Raw genomic sequence first — 20,193 nt, forward strand, 5'->3', positions numbered from 1 at the left:
AAATTCTCTTGACGCCTGCCATTGTCAATATTTTAGTTTCATACATAATTTTTCTAACGTGTTTTCAGTTTAAATATTATTTTTACATTCATTATTTTACAATGCAAAGAAATGCTGCCTAATATCGTAGGAGGTAAGTATAATTTTATATTCTGAAAAATTCCATTCTACGTACATTAAGTTTGTTATCAAATGTTTAATTTTTATTAATCCTTTAGTAGATATAATTGATTCCTTCTAGACAAGCCTTACAAGGAAAATAATATAAATTAAGAATGTTCGTTATGGATTTCCATAATTCAGTATTTTGCTGCAGCAAGATAAGCATAGATATGCAACGGACTAATTCGTAGTTTTTTCAGTCTCCAAATGTATGCTAAAGCTGTTTCTTGCCTATTCCTGACACTAACAGTGGCAACATCTCTCGTGGATGACCAGCCGTATTGCTCGTTACGGTATAGGCGACTGTGTCAGGGTAAAGGTCGTCATGTAGCTTGTCAGTTTCCTGTTGTAAGTGATTTTAATTTTCTGATAACTTAAGTTATTACTTTGCTTTTTAGTTTAGTATATCAGTTACCAGGGCCGCGCCGACCCCCGGCAGCGCCTGTGTGCGAAACCCATGAAGCGCCTCCTTTTTTTTATAGGGGGCAAACGAGCCTGAGCGACGGACAAAAAGGGAATTAATGGCAGCCCATAGACATTTTCAGCGGGTGTGTTGCAGGCCTTTGAGGGAACTATTTATATTTTTCGGCCTATTTTTTACGAATCTTCAAGTTTCAATATATTTTTTATAATTTTTTTTAAATTACCGAAAGAAAATTTTTTTTTAGTTTAATATCCCTACTTAAATATTATTTTTTTAAATAGGTAAAACGTCCGCTTGCCAATTGCCGTGAAAAATAAAACGCGAATTAAATTGTTACATAGTTTATTTACGATGTTATATCTAACCGTTTTTAAGGTCAGATGTATGATATATCTTTGTAATAAATCCCATATTTTAGTAGAGGACGAAAAATATTTATATAATTGCACAATATTAAAAAATCCAGTCGTGTATGAGATTGGCGTCGTTTACTATTAAATTTAAACTATGGCTAGCGCACGGTAGGTACATAAAAAGCGCGGAGATTTAGATCCCGCAATATTCTTACCGCGGATATTTGAGCCATTATCATAGCCTTGTCCCCTTAAGTTGTTTATGTCCAAATTAATGTCATTTAGTTTTTCTATTATAAATGACCTTACTCCAGCGCCAGTTGTATCTATGATTGACAGAAAGCTAGGAAATGCTGTCTTATTTCCAACTTTCTAGTTTCCATGTTAAAGTTAACAAATATTATTATCATACTAATTTGCTCTTCGTGTGAAACGTCAGGAGTACAATCCAGTATTGAAATTGAAAAATATTTATTAATTAGACATAAATTTAAAATAAAATGTTGAATTTGGTTACCGAGTATAAAAATTAGTTCATTTTGGATTCTATCAAGGTATGTCGGCATATTATTGAAATCATAAGACATAAACACACTCAATCACGGCGCAGCGGCCTTTCTTTTGATTCGCTAAGCTCTGAGTAATTAATGTAAACTAAAACCCAAAGCGTAAAATGAAACTTCAATTGTACGTAAGAATATTGTAGTATAAATAATTTCGGTGGCGGCGCCCTTATTGTCTTAGCGCCTGTGTGCATCGCACACTTCGCACACATGGGCGGCGCGGCCCTGTCAGTTACTAAAACATTTCAGCCGGGCCCTAATCCATACTGTGTGAATTATACCAAAATTAAATTCACCGGGGACTTAAGAAATTTTATAACCCACTACATCAACAGGTTTGTTTCTTAAACATAATTAATTCCCTTCTAAGATGTTTCGGGTCGGTAAACAATAATTGTAATGTTACCTGGATTTGATAATCGGTTTCCTTACCCTGTTAATCTTCTCCGCACGACCAAGTAATTAAAGTAAACGTAAAAAAAATCCATTGGTGGACAGTTGTGTTTAAACGCCAAACTTTGGGTTGATAGCCGCACGTTTAAACAACACTGCTTTCATAGTAAGTTAGGTATTAAAATGGATCACACAACACATTCTTAATTAGATAGTTTTTAAATATTTAAGTTATATCACATGGTTCTCCTCATAGTCATCGTGTTATTAAGGCGTAGACAGCGGATAGCAACGGGCAACGAACGCGTGCGTGGCGGCGCACATATACCCAAACCAGAGATTATGATGTGGGTTGTAAGTAATTATCAGAATACCTAATTGTATCTTTACAAAGTAGGAATACAGACTCTTATTTTGAAATTTATAAGTTTTCTAAGGGTCAATTTATACTAGCAGAGTCGAAGCGTCAAATTCTTCACAAGTAAAGCGAAGCCGCACGAATACGCGTACGGTTTTTACGTGTAGGCATGAACAGTAGTGCTATTGAATCACTTGTCAGTAAATTTTTGGCTTTTGGATTAAATAGGCATTCATATTTTTGCACCATGTAAATTAATTTTACATCCGATTCCATCGTGATCAACACAGGCCAACTTTAGACTTATGACGCGTAGATTCACGATAATGTGCGCGCACCAATCAGCGTCTTTTTGAAATCTCAGAAGAAATGTATGCGTGCGTTACACTTTACAGTTAAGGTTGAATTTGTTATGTTCGATACGGTTCGGTATTATAAATTGACCCTAATTTGGTAAGTTTTTGAAGTTAAAATAATAATTTGATTCTAGAGCTGGGACCGTGAGTTAGCCCATTTGGCTCAACGCCTTGCAGACCAATGTCGCTTTGTGCACGATGACTGTAGAGCTACTGGTAAGTTGTCGATATAAAGATTACCTAAAGTAGGTGGACTATAAATACCAAAAGGTACTATTGCCAAAATTCCATCGTCGGACGTCTAGGCATAATGCAAAATTCCAACATTTTTGTCTCGACGCCTGGCATTGCTTAACACAGCACTTTTTAAGGATCTTTTTGTAGAACCAGCTGCCAGTAGAGGTGTTTCCAAATTGATACGACTTAGGGGCCTTCAAGAAAAGAGCGTACCAATCCCTGAAAGGCCGGTAACACACCCGCTAGTCCTAGGCGTTGCAGGTTTCTCTGTGGGTTTCGAAACAAACGAAGTCGCAGACCATTAGGCCCGTACCTTACCTCATAACTTCGTCATAACTCTTTTAAATATATTAATCTAGTAGAAACTTGACACCTCTTGAAACTAGTTTTTAAAAAGAAGAAAAAAGCTGCTTAATTTTTTAAGAAAAAGTATTCAAAACTAGTAAATAGTTTTGTCCAGTTCGCTATCCGTACGCGGGCCAAACAGTGGGTGAGGTGCGATGGCGACGTTCCAGTGATTCGGAAGAGCTAAGCGCTCAGCGAGCCATACGCAGGGTATTCGATGCCTGGTGGGGAGAAAGACGGCGGGTGCAGCCCAAACAGCTTATTGCGCCGTTTAGATTAACTCCCAAGTAAGTTTATATGTAGAAAATATTAATCAGAAACATAAGTATTCATTTCTCGCTTCCTCTCAAAGTCGCTAAGACTACCTACTGCAAGCCGTGAATTATCGTGTTGAGTATATCTCAAAGCTAACGGGTGAGCTTTGAGATAATCCCAAAGGGCTCAGTCTGTTACCTTAGGTCTCTTGGTGCTGCCGTATTTATTTATAAATTCACTATTTATGTGTTAGGGTCCGTCTGTAGGGCTTAGGGATCCGTAGGTTAGGTAGGTTGTTAGGGTCTTACATCTCACCCTCTCATATATTTAGTTAGTGCTGCTTGCTCACACATACATTACATATACTATACAGATACTCCTGACATTCAATACATATAAATTTTAAATACACATTTCACAGTCCACTGGCTAGCAAGCTGTACATCAAGAACATTGGCTGCTTAGTCACTGCGTTCACGGAACATAAATATTAATATTGTATCTCGATTGTACATCTCGATGTTAATAATTTTAAAGGGAATAACTTAATTTACCTCATATAAAATCCTCATAATAAGAAATCTATGTAGACGTTTCATACCAATATCACCTAATGAATAAACTAGTGATAAATCTCCTAATAATATCAAGTCCAGGCTGTACCTATTGGTGAGACAGGGTGAGACTGAAGGGAGAGGATTTGATTTTAACTACATTTCAAGCTATGCAAACATAACTATTTTCAAATATTTATAATAGAGGCAGCGTTTGGGGCCACTTCAGTCAATTAGCAGTGTGGACCCTAAGAGCTGTTGGTTGTGGGGCGGTGACCCACGGCGATGCGCAGACGCGTATGTTGCTCGTATGTGACTTCTCACACACGAACATGCTTGGAGAGAGAACCATCAATCCCGGTCCATTAGCCGCGTGTCCTGCTCATACGGCGAGGAAGATACGCACTTCATATCCTTTGCTGTGTGCTCCGGTAATTTTTTGAAGTTATACTTTTTTAGGTGCGCTATGAAAAATTGATGAGAGTGAAATTTTACGATGCGCGCGCACCGTTACACAAAATTAACAGAATGAAGTTAGTTCTAGGCATGAAATCGATAATAACTATGTTCAAGTTGTATATTCTAGTATTTTTATATTTAGAACACGTGTTTCGTAACTACAATTAAGCAGTGTGAATAAATAAATATTATTTTGGTGTTTTTATTAAATCAATTTTATATACGACGGTGATAGTATCTACTAATAATAATTTTATTAATTTTAATATTTATCGTAAATCACTACTGCATTTTAGTTATTTTTTTTCCATACGCCAAAGAAGTATAACTTAAAACGCGTGTTCATAAGTACACACACTCTTTTTTTGCCATTGCTACCACTGATTTTCTTGTCTAATATTGCGTTTTTAGGTATATACCTAAAGAAAATTTTAATGGATATAAACGCAAAATAATGTCATAATTTAAAATTACTATTAGCTTCAAGTGTCTGCAATTATGTTAACAATTGTGAACCACCTTTACTTATTTTAGTACACTTGATTGATCAAGGGTTGGAAACTGGAAATTAAAATAAGGCACAAATTAGATAGTAGATAATAGCTACTACTTTATAGATGAGACAAACCACCGAGTCGAGTCATGAAGAGTACGACGGCTATGCAAGTGATGAAGACGATGAGGCAGAGTTGGAGGAAGTCGATAAAGAAAAGCTGCCACGGAAGCACCTGGATATTGGCTATCTCAGTAAGTAAAACAGGGAAATATGGATTAAGTGAGTAATAGGAATATAGTATCAAACTACCCAAGATAAAATAGAACGAAACAGATCAGCCAAAGTACTATTTACATTATGGAGGAAGAATATTTTCAATTAAAATATACAAGGCGAATAATAATATTCGGGACTATTGAAGAATATTAAAGATATTTGACATTAGATAGCCACAGCCTAATTAGGTATTACTTAGTTTAATTGTATTGAATATTTTTTTTATTAATATTTGAGCCCTTTTTGTTTATATTACGTATTCTATCTTGGCTATATGTTTAGTATAATTGGTTTTAATTAATCTTAATATATATAAATTACGTGTCACGTTGTTTGTCCGCTATGGACTCCTAAACTACCGAACCGATATCAATCAAATTTGCACACCGTGTGCAGTTTGATCTAACTTAAATGATAAGATAGCTTACATCTCAATTTATACCCGAAATATTATTTTATTGCATTTGTTTATTATTTGATAGTCACAATTCTAACAGACAATTTAATGGCATAACCACCAAAAAATCATGGTGGTCCAATGACTGCTGTTCTCCTGCCGTTTCCCTTGAATTCTTTACCACTATGTGATATAACAAAAACCTTAGCCACAGCAACGCTTGGCCGGTCTGCTAGTATAATATATGTTAGCTGTAAGAGTACGAAATAAATAAATAGATAAAAAATCCAGGAATACACACTACAGGTGAATGAATTTTAGTTTTTTGATATATTTTTCAGCAACGCGAAAGACGACTAGGGCATTAGATATTTTGGAACAGGAATTAGAAAAACCGCGGAGTAAGACCCAACTTAAGGCATGGCCTACCAGACCACGATTAGAAGTTCATGGACTGGATAATAGGTAATAAGTGAAATGCTAAATTAAATATGTTTACCATTTTAATTCGCTTCGAATTTGGAAATCTCGTCCCGTGTATAAAATTTTCCGTATGTATGTTTCCTGTATGTTTGATACCTGCGTGTATAACGTACCGCAATACAGTGACTTGTTCTAAGTTCTTATCCCGTCGGATCAATAAATTTATCGAGTATTAAGACTTATTTAAAAATACGTTGTGGTTTATGACATTTTCCTTTGAATAATTGTAATGTAGATGGAGGGTAATACTTGCTGAGTTTCTTGCCCGTTCTTCTCAGAACAAGGCCTCCTGGTAGTTTTGCGAAAGGATGGCGTAGTCTTGCTCTTTCGCGAATTTTGTAAACGTTTTTGACATTCATAAGCATGCGCTAAGACGCATCTAAATTGAATAAACTTATTTTGATTTTGTTTTTTTTTTGATTTTATAAATTAAGACGCAGACGCAGTGGTACGTCCGATTGATTAAAACAATTACTTACAGAGAATCAGATGAAAAAAAATTTGCTGATAAGTTACAACATTTGTACAGAAGTCAGACGAAAGAAGATGTGTTTGTTGATAAAGGTTTTATGGAACCACCACAAATTCGTCAAGATCCAGTTCATAAGGTGAAACATTTATTTCACTGTTAATTTTAACGTGAAAAAATAATCTACTAAAGCTATATACTATAATGTAGACTCTCAGCCATCTTTCTAAAACGAATAAAAAAACAAAAGAAAGAATGTTGTTCATTCTCCATATTAGAATATTCTTGTATCAAAAAGATACACCACGTTATTTAATTGTAATTTTTATGCGATTATAACACGTTCAATTGTCACATTTATATTGAAGTTTTTTATATAGTAGCATCGAGCATAGAGCTATGAACTGAACATAGATTTTCGTAGAATAATAAACATAGATCTATTTGCATTTTCAAGGTCGTATTTTCAGGAGCAAGTGATCAGGCAAAGATGGAAACAAACAAGATTTAGACCACGAAGGTATGAATTGTATCGTTAATTCGTTGAATGAATAGGTCATGACAATTTGAATGAAATTAAGTATTACGCGAATGAAATTATATTTATTTATTTGTACAAATGATATACTCTGGCGTCTTCGAAGAAAAAATCCAGTATCTTCACAAAACACATTGTGACTGTAAAATATCGAGAAAAAAATACAATTTATAAAAATACAAAAGAAAACATAAATATAAATGATAATATCTTTCAGGCCGGGTGCAAAAGCTTTATTCAATAAACCGGAGAACCAATATGAGAGATCTTCATTGGTATGTACTTCGGTTTGACTGAAATCCGAAATGGTCTTGTTGTAAAAGTAGTAATTAGTTTTAATAGTTGTACTATAGAGCCCAATATATCACAGGCATTCAAACGTGGTACAGGCAGGTAGTTTTCCTCAAAAATGCTAAAAATAATCCACAGATTTAAAAAAAAAACCACTTACTTACTCTAAAATTATGGTTATATTTTTATGTAGGTACGTCAGACTCATATATGGGAAAAGATCGCTTTTATTATAAAAAAAACAGATGCTTTTTTATTTTCCAAAAAAATTGTTTTTGTCAAATAGTGTTACGAAGAAGCTTAAGGTTTTAGCACTTTTCAAGTACCAAGCTCTTAAGTCTTTTCGGCAATTAGAAAGATTTACATATATATATATTTAAGTTCCTTCAATAGAGCAGTCAAATTTCGGTTGTTTCATTTTACTCCTACAGTAATAATGTTATTTACGTTAAATATGATCATTATAAAAATAAGTAAGTCGTTTAGATAAGATACAAAACCTAGATAATGCGATAGTTCCCGTAAAAGCTAATCTTAAATTGATTAAGATTTATGTGTAAATAATAGCGTTATTTGACTTTATTTCATCCTTGAACGAATTTTGATAATTGTATACATTTCTGAGAACCTAATCTCAAGCAACTCCGATAGCTAGACTATCCAACACAAATATGTTATTTCGATTTTAAACAATATCTACTCCTTGAGATTATCGCGTTAAATTAGTATAAAAACATCGGATATACAGGGTGGCCAAAAAGTCGTGGATCAAACGCAAATAGGGGATAGATGAGGTCATGAGCGGCAAAAAATTGTTCTACGGGAGGTCTCTAAGGTCAACCCCTGCAGAGTTATGATTTATTTTGGTTTTTATATGAAAATTGACTTTTTTTACTCATTTTTATTAAAATTCGAAAAAATGTACATTCTGTATCTTTTTCATAATATACACTAGATTGGTACTGATGAGTTCTTGCGTTAGACATACTATTTTTAGTTGTTTATTGAGTGTATTGAAGATAATATTAAGTTATACGATATAATTTTTTTTCAAATCAAAACTTTTTGTTTATTTCGGACCCCACTGTGAAAAAAAATTACTCTACCGAAAAGTGACCCTGTATTACAAGTTTTGGCGCATTTAATATGGATTCTGAAAAGGTATTACAAATGGCCATTAGTCGCTCTAATATCTTTCTAGGACGAAAAAACAACAACGATTCGGACTTATGATAGATTATTTACCTACCTGTGACCAGTACTGTGTGAATCGGACTAGATTCAACAAATTGGACAGATGGCTGGAGGTTTACGTAGGAATTTGATTAGACGGTGCAGATTAAGTATTATGGTCAGAGTCAGGAATTTTGAGCATATTTTATTGTAAAATATTTTGTTTCCTACAAACAACCATTGAGAAATAATTGTTTTAATACAATTATTATTTCACAATCGTTGTTTGTTATTCTTCCTAGAAAGATATTAGAGCAACTCATGGCCACGTGTAATACCTTTTCAGAATCCCTATTAAATGCGCCAAAACTTGTAGTACAGGGACACTTTTCGGTGGAGTAATTTTTTTTCACAGTGGGGTCCAAAGTAAAGAAAAATTTATGATTTGAAAAAATGTTATATCGTATCACTTAATATTATCTTGAATATACTCAATAAACAACTATAAATAGTATGTCTAACGCAAGAACTCATCCGTACCAATCTAGTGGATATTATGAGAAAGATACAGGATGTAGATATTTTCGAATTTTAAGAAGAATTAGTAAAAAAAGTCAATTTTCATATAAAAACCAAAATAAATCATAACTCTGCAGGGGTTGACCTTAGAGACCTCCCGTAGAACAATTTTTTGCCGCTGATGACCTCATCTATCCCCTATTTGCGTTTGATCCACGACTTTTTGGCCACCCTGTATACTTAGAATAAAATTTAATTACAGTTTATAGAATAAAAGTCAGGTATTTTAAATGAATAAAAATATAAAGGCATCCGTAATTATGATTGCTTGTTTTAGCCATCTCTGATGATCGATAAAGATGATATGGACCAATTGTTTCGTGACACAGGCTTCAAGATTTCCGGACGAAAAAGATAACAAATACATTTTTGTTTTCAATTTGCTTTTTTATTTTTATTTTTGCTTCCTTTAGAAATCATCGTTTTTCAAACATTTATTTACTTTAATGAAGACTGCATAAAAATACCAAGGTTTAGTATCATTTAAGAATTACCATTACCTACTTTAAGAACAGATAAAAAAAAAATATTATTATAACCTCTAACATGGAATGTCAAATTCTTTCATATCGTCAGGAACTGTCAAACAAGACAATAGTGTCAGATTACGAAAGTACAGCACCTTTAAACACAATTTTATATTAAAAATGCTATTTATACCATAGTGTGAATTTAAATAAAAATTCTAATCAACCCAATCGTGAAATTAATAATTTATAGTAAATGGCAAAAATATGTGTTGCTGTTGTTCAAATTGTTGTAGATGTTTAAGATGTGCATGTTGTCTCGCGTTGTGCGCTGCCCTGTTCTCTCTCTGTGGACTGCATTGCTGTGAAAGCTGCGAAGATGATGAGGAATATTAAAAAACTAAAGTTGTGATTTGATTGATTTTTGTAAGGTATTACATATTATATTAAACGCTGAAATACTTTCCAGGTTTTGTGTAGATAGCATGTGGACACAATCGTAATAGATTAATTTAAGTCACTTTTAAAATATACACATTTTGGTTATTAAAAAAAAAAACTATATAAATGTGTACCTTACTTCGTCAATACTAGTGTTACCTTTAAAAGTCAGTCCTAGATGTCTGCCTTTTTGATATTTTTTGCATTTTGACAAGGTTTCTAAACATCAGCCAAGGCAGACACGAGCAAATGATACAGTATAACTGTTTTTTTACATTTTTTATCTGTTGTGATAATGCAGAGGCCTGGATAATGGATATTCGTCTTACAGATTTTCTTCGTTATCTAAATGAGATATGAGAAAGGGTGTCTCTCTGGGGTGTCCCAGAGGCAGACACGAGCAAATGATTTAATATAGATTTTTTACAGGCCCCTGTAGCTTAAAAACGCGGCAACTTACGACCTTAATTCGTTAAGAAAATTTTATCGTATTGGTCCGAACTTTAATTTCTATCATTATGAAATTCGAGCAAACCATATACTTAAACGCTCGCCAGCTTCCTAGTTATCACCATTTCTGAACAAATTGGTTTTGTGGGTCACGATTGTCTCACTTGTGTCAAACAGAACAAAACTTGCCTTTAAAAAATATCACCAAAGGAACAGGTGTATTTTGAAGCCAGGCCCATTGATATACATTACCTATTTATTAATATCTCGTGGTTAAATACCTTAAAAATATACTTGTGCTCTACGTAAAATACATTCAAACTGCAAAGCATTGACGCAATTGTGATAGTTTTCGTGGAAATAAAGATTATTTTTAGTGATAAGTTTTACCTTGTAAAACACCTATAGTATATAATATATATATATCCCACTGCCTTCCCACTATATACCCCTTCTGCAGCAATCTATTTTTTTGATATAAATTATTTGAAATTAATGGGAGTAGGCGATGGGATAGCGATATGTTGCTATTGATAATATCTCCCCCTACGCTGTGGTCAACTATTTTATAAGGCTTTCATTTTTAAAGGATCTTCGAATGTCAAATATCATCTGACATCCAAACCACGCGAGCCTTCTGACTTTTTATGTGGAATATACCTACTAATTACTATAGATGTTTGAGCTCGCCTTTGGTCAAACGTAAAATCGAATAGTAAGTTAACGTAAACGAAAATCAAAGAGAGAGAAAACGCGTCAGCGCAACTAAACGGAAGAATGTACCTCGCATCGCAAACCCATCATTAATGTAGTAAAAAATCATACAAAATGTATGGAACTAATACTTAAAGCCTATTGTAATCTTGCATAGATAGTCTGTAACACAATAATAGTAGATTCTCTTAGCTATTTGGCATTGATACTGATTATTATCTAAGGACGATTAGTTTTCTTACTTGATTTAATCGTAAATGCTTTTTAATAACCGTCTTCATATATTTATTTAAAATGAATAGTCCTTAACATTACTTTCAAACCAAGAATTAGTAATAATTTTAATAACAATTTTTCCTACGGCAACCACGACAGGTAAGTAGATATAAATACAAAGATACAAAAATAAATGACGTATATAAAGAAATATTATCATTGAAACAGGCAAATATGTATCTGCTGACTACTTTGTCCTCTTGGGCAATTACAGGACGGCATTACAATAGGACGCGTCAGTTTTGGTATTATCCATATTTTTGTATGGATTAGAGTCCTGGTCAATTCGTGAGCGGACTAAAAAAAGATAGAGGAATTCGAGATGTGGTTTTGGAGCAGAATGTAGCGAATGCAAACAAGACTGCGAAGATGCAATAGAAAATGTTGTGAACGTACGACAACAAATAGATTTCACTAATACACCAACACAGTACTAGGTAATCGTTTAACGTTATCTTAACGATATCCTAATGGTTATCTAAATACTTAAGAAATTAGAATTTGGAAATAACTATAACGCCACATTTGAATCATATCCATATACGACCATTCACTATCACTAAATACATATCGATAAAAATACGATAAGATATGAATCAGTAGAAGTGGTATACCTACAGTATAAATAAAAATGTCGTGGCAATAACGAACCAACAAATAGTTTACTCTAACCATTTCAATTTGGAAATATTTGAAGACTCGAGGATTTCGAAGCAATCTTGTGCGAAAGGAATATATGTAATTTAACATAAAGATAACAATTACACGGATTTCCACGGAGTTTTTAAGTGTGAAATTTGAGATTTTCTGTGTTTCTCCCAATAAATAATTTCAAGTGCTCCTTAGCAGATTCCGGAACCATAACGATATTACGTTTTTGGATTAGTTGAAAATGTGTTGCTGCGGTGGCTGTTGTAGGGCGTGTTGTAAAGTTCTTCAGTGCCTTCTATGTATTACTTGTATCGTACAGTTGTTACGTTGTTGCGGCATGGAAATCGACGAAGACCAATGTAATTGTGGAGCTGATGATGATTGATTAAGAAGTAAAAGAGTAGAAGTAGTATGTTAGTATATAATATTTTTGTATTAATTTGAAGCAAACTCTTTGTTATAAACAAGCCTTAAAAAATCAAATGACAGTAATATTTTGATAATAATGCAACAAAACACTTGGGTGATTTTATATATTTCAAAAATTACCTCAAAGTGTACTGAAGAAAAACGAAATAATTTTATATATTTATAAAAATTTAAAATATACACAAATTATTCTTGTATAACGTTTGTGTGAATAACCTGAAGGGAAATTAATAAAAAATAAAAAATGTGAATACCATTTATTTAATATGTAATAAAATTTTACAATAAATTAAAATGTGTTTAATTCTTCCATTTGATGGACTGAAACAAAAATGGTAACAGTTATTCAGAGTCAACTTACATTTGATATATATATATGTCAAAATCTGTTATAACGACATCGAAGGGACTACTCATATTTGGTCGTAAAAACCGATAGTCGTAACAGCCGATGACGTTGTTATTAAGTATCTAATACAATAGAATTGAGCCGGGACCTTTGATTTTGGTCAATATAACCGGTATGTTGTTCTAAACGATGTCGTCGTAAACGGTTTTGACTGTATATATATGTAATCGAAACATATACATATATATTTATTATATATATTAAAAGAAACATATTTAAAGTAGAATTTGAGCGAATATTACAATATCCAACCGCGTCTTCAAAAAAAAATCTGTATATTTGCACCGATTTAGCTAAACTCATCTGTCTTTTTTCATGACACCTTAAATACAATTTAACAGAAAGAGACGGAAACCGTACTTTAAAAAAGTGTACACCTTTTTATCAATTAGGAGGTAACACGTTTTCAAAAGATTTTTTTCATTTCTAATAATAAACCTCAATCTTATGAATAAATGTCTAATAGCTACTATCCGCTGATACTATAAACAGTGATCAACGAATATGAGTTATAGCTCGAAGTTACTAAATTTAATTTCCAACTAAACGATTATTGTTAAGTAAATTGAGTCATCATTGTGGGGTTATAAAACTTTCCGTCCCTTGACCTAGTTTCCCTTTGAAGCAAACTGTTCTCGATAAACACATCCTCTGCACGGATTTTCATGCGGTCACATATACATAGTTAGTGATTTATTAGGAAGGTTTATATAACATGAATAGAATTTTATAAATACTAGCTGACTCGGCAAACATTTGTTTTTTTAGTTCAATAAAAATAACTAACTACACTAATAAAAAAAATAGGGGTTGATCGTAGAGGGGTGAAAATTTAGGGTTGTATGTATTTTTTAATGGCACATTATAAACAAAATTAAAATTAAAATTTTGTCCAAAAAATAATATGTTAGGGGTGGACAACCCTTATTACTTAGGGGTATGAAAAATAGAAAGTAGCCGATTCTCAGACCTACTTAATATGCATATAAAATTTGATTAAAATCGGTCAAGCCTTTTCGGAGGAGTATGGTACATTGTGACACGAGAATTTTATATATAAGATATACAACATCGATAGTTAAATTATAATAACTCCAAAATATTATTATTACATTTTTAAATTTAATTTGTTTATATATACATATAATAACGATAGATAATTAGAGAAATACTCACAGGTTCCCTCAAAGTGTTTTCAGCAAGTATATATTCTTCTGACTGGGGGCTGAGTGTCATCTTATAATTAGTGAGAGCCGTTCGGTCTTTTTGCTTTAATAGAGATTCTATCACTACTGAATGTATCTAAAAAATATGATTGTATGATTTTGTTACATTATTAAAAGAGCAGTAATTAAAAGCAAAGTTTTACAGTTGAAGTTAAAAAACTACAAAACGCATATTTGAGAAATTATAATAAAAACTACAAAGGCACTACAACCTTTTTAGGTCTGGGCCTCAGATTTCTAATAGGTAGGTTCTAAGTAGGTGATCAGATCCTGTGCCTGACTCACGCCGTCGACTTTTTGAGTCTAAGACATGTCGGTTTCCTCACGATGTTTTTCTTCACCGTTCGAGCGAATGTTAAATACGAACATAGACAGAAAGTGCATTGGTACAGAGCCAGGGATCGAACCTACGACCTCAGGGATGAGAGTCACACGCTGAAGCCACTAGGCCAACACTGCTATACAGGGGCAAAAAACAGGCATATGACCATTAACGTATCGTTATTCAAATGCGCATAACAAAGAGAGCGCGGCCACAAAATGCTTTTTTAAAGAAATTATGGCGTCCACAGATAAGTAATAAATTGCCATAGACTATAGAAATTGAGCACCTGCTACAAAAAATAATAATATAAACTTCTTGGTGAGGCAAGAACGAACATTGTGTGATTGAGCACTTTTTTCAGAAATAGTTTTGTTTTAAATTTCTTAGTCTGTGTAAAGCATCTTATCATAAAATCATTTTGATGTTCCATATTCAAATATTACTAGAAACAAAACATTTACTCTCTAATACCTTATATTTATAAGCCAGCCGTAATTTTTCATCGCCGTTCTGTATTTTGTTAAGACAAGTCGCCATCATTCGTTTGCTCGCTTGAAGTTCATTCAACTGTGACAATAAGGTTTCTATTGGAATATGTGAAGATACAGTTGTACGGCCGAGCCAGTCCTGCGAAACATTAGTCAATTTAAATTTTGTCAGTAATAGTCATTGATATACAAAAAACCCAAGATGCACACTCAACGTCAAAAAATGAGCGCAACATTCTAAATTGTGCGCTCATTTCAAATAGTCTCGCGTCTACAAGTGGAGTCGATGTTATTTATTTGTGTTTTTTTTAATAAATAAATTTATGTACTCTTGAACTTTTTTGTGTGTAGTTTTTGACAAATATATTTACGCTATATAAAGTGTGGGTCAGGAGGTAGCCAATTTAACATTTTTTTTTAATTTAAAGAAAAAACTTTTTAACCGGATTAAAGTTATGTATTATTATAAATTTACAACTATTTAACATCCAACACCTTTTGTCTTCAGTCACCGTGACCACTCACGCTGTAAAGCACCCGAAAAGACGGATAAATTTAAAATTATGTTAAATAGTTGTAAATAAAAAAGTCATGTTCGACTCCACTCAATACCTTGTCCTACCGACCACGGTCGATCGTAAAATTTTATTGCTTTAAGTACGTATACACTGCGTTGTAATAACAACTTTAAGCAATTCACGTAAGGTTGATTTTGCAATAATATATGCTTGTATTATATACTGTTATGGACAGAAATAGTGTTACTTTTATATGAGACTGTGCATCTTGGGTTTTTTGTATATCAATGGTAATAGTTCAAGATTTCATACGGTCAATTCTTAGCGATAAACATTACTAGTAACATCTAAAATTGGAAGTGGAACATTTATATTTACTATTGACATATATTTTAGAAAAGATAGCTTGTAACATATGCTATATATTATGAGGTGAACTTTAATATAGAAATAAAAAATCATTATTTTTATCATGTGTATTTGATAGATTGATAACTAATAAAGAAATTAAAAGAATGAATGACTACAGGAGTCATCAATTCTTTAGAAAAAAGTACTGTTTAAGGATACATAGTATAGATAACATAGTCTAACACTAATCAGTGTTGCCATGGATACTATGAGCCAGCTTCCAGCTCTATGGATATTAAAGTAAAAATACTTTACATGTTTTTGTGGAACTGTGCAACAATGTGAGGTACTCTTTTGTTTATAATCTATTGAAGACACACTTCAAAATGGCATATAGCATAACGCAATTTAACAGTTTACAATGTCAGAAAACAGATTATATATGATATTTACAGTCGCATAGTGACATCACATCCGGTCATTTAGGTACTTACCTTTTTCGTAAATAATGATTCCACTATGTCCCATTTATTGGAATTCGCGTGAACATTTAACACAACCCAGTCATATTGAAGTGGTGTAATCTGGAAAAGAATATTTAAAAGCCTTGATTAGCTTGAACTTAATCCAAGAAGTGTATGAACGTAATCTAACAACGCTTTGCGGTATACGCGAACGCTCAGTCTATACCTTGTCTAAGATAAACCAACCTGTTGTCTTTGACACAATGTCAAAGGTGCTTTGCGGTATACGCGAACGCTGTCTAAACCTTGTCTAACATAAACCAACCTGTTGTCTTTGACACAATGTCAAAGGTGCTTTGCGGTATACGCGAACGCTGTCTAAACCTTTTCTAACATAAACCAACCTGTTGTCTTTGACACAATGTCAAAGGTGACATCATGTTCCCAGCCCCTTCGTGCCAGTGCAACTGACAGCAATGCGTTAGACATTCTAGCACTGATTTATTATTAAGTTCAGTTTTGTTTACGTATTTCTGCCATTCTGAAATAATATATAGCTTGTGCTAATATAATGGAGATAAAACATTCATAAACAGATCCACAGAACAGTATATCTCAATTTTATTGTGATGTGTAAATTAATGTATTGTCAATTATGTCGATTTTTGAAGTTATACTTCTTTAGGCGCGTTATGAAAAATTTATGAGAGTGAAATTTTACGATGCGCGCGCATCGTGACACAAAATTAACAGAATGAAGTTGCCCACGGAAGATGCTACGGCATTGTACATAATTTAAAAACAACATTCGAATAATAATAGAATTTATGTTACACTTAATGTAAGAGAATAATCATAAATATTTATTTATTGAATTTTTCAAATGTAAACTGAACTTTATTGACTATAATGACTCCTTTTCCAGTCTTTGATTATTTAATTGTAATTAATTATTTGAATGCAATCAAAAACTATTTTTAATAATGCCAAAGAAATATAACTTCTTACGCGCGACCCTTTTTTTGTCTGTGTAGCCATAGTTATTTTAACTAATAAAGAATCATTTCCATCCATCTTTCTTTTAAAACAACAAAGAGGTCTACTTTCAGTGAATTATTTTTCTACTTTCTTATTAGGTATTCTAACACGTGAACATTTTCTGTAAACAACTAGTTAAATTTGTAATATTTCCTGTAAATATTTAAATAATATTTTCTGACTTAGAAAGGGTTTTTTTTGTAAATATTGTCATTGTTATTATGAAGTGATAAAGTATAAGAGATAGGTAAAAAAATCTTACCCAATAACTTTATGTAATCCGTTAACATTTTAGTACTATGAGTATCTATACCAGGTTGATTAAAATGATTTGATAAGATATTATTTAGTTTGCGTAATAGGCCGTCTACGCTGTTTCCTTGTGTCTTTACTATATGTTGGAATTGGTACACCTAAAAAATCATAATATGTTTTCAATGAAAATGTTTGGCCCCCAAGACAATATGGCAGACCTAGTACATATTTCGTTGATAATTGTCTTTATAAGCAAGTATTACATACAATATAAAACATAGGTCTTCTGTGCCGACCACTGAGAAACAATAATTTAGTTAAGACCTCCTTGAATATTGACAATACGAATTTATATAATTCATTATCTATATAAGCGTATAGACTATTGTAGTATAATTTAAATTACTGACCGCAGCTTCAGGACTTCTGCCTAGCATTCTGAAATTAATAAAAAATAAATGATTTTTTTAAAAATATGAATAAAAAAATGTTTAATATAATAATTATATATTATAATCTCCATATCATATGTCTTGTTCAATTTGATCAAAAAATTAAGCAATAGTTCATGTGGCTCGTTGGTCTAGGGGTATGATTCTCGCTTTGGGTGCGAGAGGTCCCGGGTTCAAATCCCGGACGAGCCCACACAATATTTTTTTTAAATATTTTTACTATTTAAATCAAATATCTTGACGGAGTTAAAGCATACATTTCCTACATAATTATTTTAATTATCTACTTTTTTTTCCACTTACGTAAGTAGATCTGTGAGTTCCGTTATTTTGCATTCGCTCCGCAAATAGCTAATGTAGTGATTCAGTGCCAGTGGTCTTGACGATAATAATTCATGAACAACCTTTTTGTTTAATGTCTGAATTAGAAAAAGTACTACCTAGAAATAAATATTAAACATTATTTTAATAGTATATGATGTCACACTTTTTTTTAAACATAAACAACTTCCAAACTTATCCATTATTTTGAGCTTATAAAGATCCAATCAGCATATTTTTTGTATTTTAATCATGGGAATCACACAAGAGCCAATATAGTCAGCAGTGAATTACCACTGCATGATTGACGTAGATAATAAATATAACCAACTACTAAGCGGTTACAAATTTATTACTTACACTTAAAATAGCATTTCCATCACCCAAAGCTACTGCCCCATCAAGTAATTCAGTCTTACTCTTTAAGCTTCTGTGGACATGTAAAAAACAACTTCGACCTAAAATTAATCTTTTCAATGTTGCCACTGTGGTGTCAATATTTTCTGGAATTTTATCTTTAGGATCTTTTCCTGATTGGGCCAAGACAACTGAAATAATAAAGTAGTTTTAATTAAGTTATATTAATATGCAATTGATTTATAGTTTCAGTTATTTATTGATTTGTATAACATGTTACAAAATGAATTTTTATTCACAAGTTCAGAAGTAAAAACTCATCTAGCCAACCATCAGAAATAAATATTATTTATTCAATATTAATAATAAATTTTATATAGTTGATTAACAGCCTTGCTTGCATCATCAATGTAAATTACCATAACTTGTTATTTAAAATATTAATTCCATAGAAAGAAAAGTCAAAAAAATAATTGTTATGTTATTTAACTTTGTTATGTTATTCTCACACTTATTTAAGTAGTATTATGTATCTGGAGTCCTTCTTCAGTCGCACTCTTCATTTCTGAAGGTCGAACGAATGGCGCCGCACAACTTTCTCTACTCTCACCTGTCTAAGTCAAAAATCATATATTTTTGGCAATCCTCTGCCCCTGGGTGATAGTAAGACCTGTAAGAGCCTTTACTTGATCGGTCCAGCGAGTTGGGGATCAGCCTTGAGGTCTAGTCTGCCCTCTATTCTGCCAGTCACAATGACTCTTTCTAGACTTACAAGATCTCTGCGTGTGACATGTCCAAATATATTGAGTATTAAAAACAAAATTGCTACTTACTTAAGTCAAGAACTTTAGGAGAAATAAGGGTGTTCAGTGGGATGAGATTGCGCTTGGTATTATTAACAATTGTAGAACTGAATGGCACATCATTTGATTGTCCGGAATATGGCTTTTGACCAATAGCAAGGATTTCCTGAGTTGATAACTGAAATATAATTTGTGCAATTTAAGTTTGTATGTTACAATGATCAATTGCTGAAAAGAGAAACGGATTTATAACAGTAAAATAATATAGATGTATATTTCCTTATTATCATTATATGAACTCTTGTTTATTTAAAAACAATATTAATCCCTGTAGCATTAAAACTATTACATAGTTAAAAATAGGTTGTCCACATATAATAATTGGGAAATTGTACTTACAACATCGTCATCAAAACTAAATGCTTTTGCTTTGGTTTCACTATTATTCCAGTAGTCATCATCATCCATAATTTAATTTTCGATCAAGTTCAGGCCGTTCAGGTTAAATTTAGAGAAACTTTAAAAAATATTGTACAAATTGTTATTTGTTTACGAAACAAATTGTTTTTTTTTTAAATTCGAGTCTCACTTGTCAAA

The 20,193-nt window shown here is 32.6% G+C and overlaps 2 protein-coding genes and 1 non-coding gene across 4 annotated transcripts; 2 read left to right on the plus strand and 1 right to left on the minus strand.

The window, feature by feature from the left end:
- The first annotated feature begins 29 nt into the window (after positions 1-29).
- Positions 30-9,540, plus strand: LOC125063639 (allergen Tab y 5.0101-like). Of its 2 annotated transcripts, none has more exons than XR_007119546.1 (13): positions 30-133; positions 363-510; positions 1,752-1,837; positions 2,168-2,249; positions 2,744-2,825; positions 3,307-3,478; positions 4,206-4,431; positions 5,077-5,206; positions 5,970-6,093; positions 6,593-6,719; positions 7,038-7,100; positions 7,336-7,393; positions 9,439-9,540. XR_007119546.1 is itself a non-coding variant. In XM_047670177.1 (13 exons), the coding sequence occupies exons 2-13, from the start codon at positions 370-372 to the stop codon at positions 9,517-9,519; spliced, it is 1,359 nt and encodes a 452-aa protein (XP_047526133.1). In that variant the 5' UTR covers positions 30-133; positions 363-369; the 3' UTR covers positions 9,520-9,540. The 2 variants fall into 2 exon arrangements, 1 of the variants encoding a protein (XP_047526133.1); XM_047670177.1 differs by having other exon boundaries at positions 7,051-7,100.
- Positions 9,541-12,860: 3,320 nt separating this feature from the next.
- LOC125063640 (vacuolar protein sorting-associated protein 16B) lies at positions 12,861-20,193 on the minus strand. Its single transcript, XM_047670178.1, has 11 exons — positions 19,996-20,193; positions 19,627-19,774; positions 18,797-18,984; positions 18,419-18,555; positions 18,074-18,101; positions 17,671-17,821; positions 16,775-16,911; positions 16,401-16,490; positions 15,021-15,176; positions 14,175-14,300; positions 12,861-12,910 (listed from the first exon to the last, which is right to left on the minus strand). The coding sequence occupies exons 1-11, from the start codon at positions 20,062-20,064 to the stop codon at positions 12,890-12,892; spliced, it is 1,251 nt and encodes a 416-aa protein (XP_047526134.1). The 5' UTR covers positions 20,065-20,193; the 3' UTR covers positions 12,861-12,889.
- Positions 18,236-18,307, plus strand: Trnap-ugg. Its single transcript has one exon. It is a non-coding gene; the product is annotated as a tRNA-Pro (tRNA).

The sequence above is a fragment of the Pieris napi genome, chromosome 3 (assembly GCF_905475465.1).
Source record: "Pieris napi chromosome 3, ilPieNapi1.2, whole genome shotgun sequence".
In the NCBI taxonomy this organism is placed as follows: domain Eukaryota; kingdom Metazoa; phylum Arthropoda; class Insecta; order Lepidoptera; family Pieridae; genus Pieris; species Pieris napi.

Excerpts from the sequence above, each read along its gene's own strand:
- LOC125063639 (XM_047670177.1), top strand. The coding sequence starts at position 370 with ATGTATGCTAAAGCTGTTTCTTGCCTATTCCTGACACTAACAGTGGCA. Across the intron at positions 511-1,751 it reads TAGCTTGTCAGTTTCCTGTT|CCGGGCCCTAATCCATACTG; the intron begins GTAAGTGATTTT and ends AAAACATTTCAG. Across the intron at positions 2,826-3,306 it reads CGATGACTGTAGAGCTACTG|TTCGCTATCCGTACGCGGGC; the intron begins GTAAGTTGTCGA and ends AGTTTTGTCCAG.
- LOC125063640 (XM_047670178.1), bottom strand. The coding sequence starts at position 20,064 with ATGGATGATGATGACTACTGGAATAATAGTGAAACCAAAGCAAAAGCA. Across the intron at positions 19,775-19,995 it reads TTAGTTTTGATGACGATGTT|TTATCAACTCAGGAAATCCT; the intron begins GTAAGTACAATT and ends ATTATATTTCAG. Across the intron at positions 18,985-19,626 it reads TCCTAAAGTTCTTGACTTAA|TTGTCTTGGCCCAATCAGGA; the intron begins GTAAGTAGCAAT and ends TTATTATTTCAG.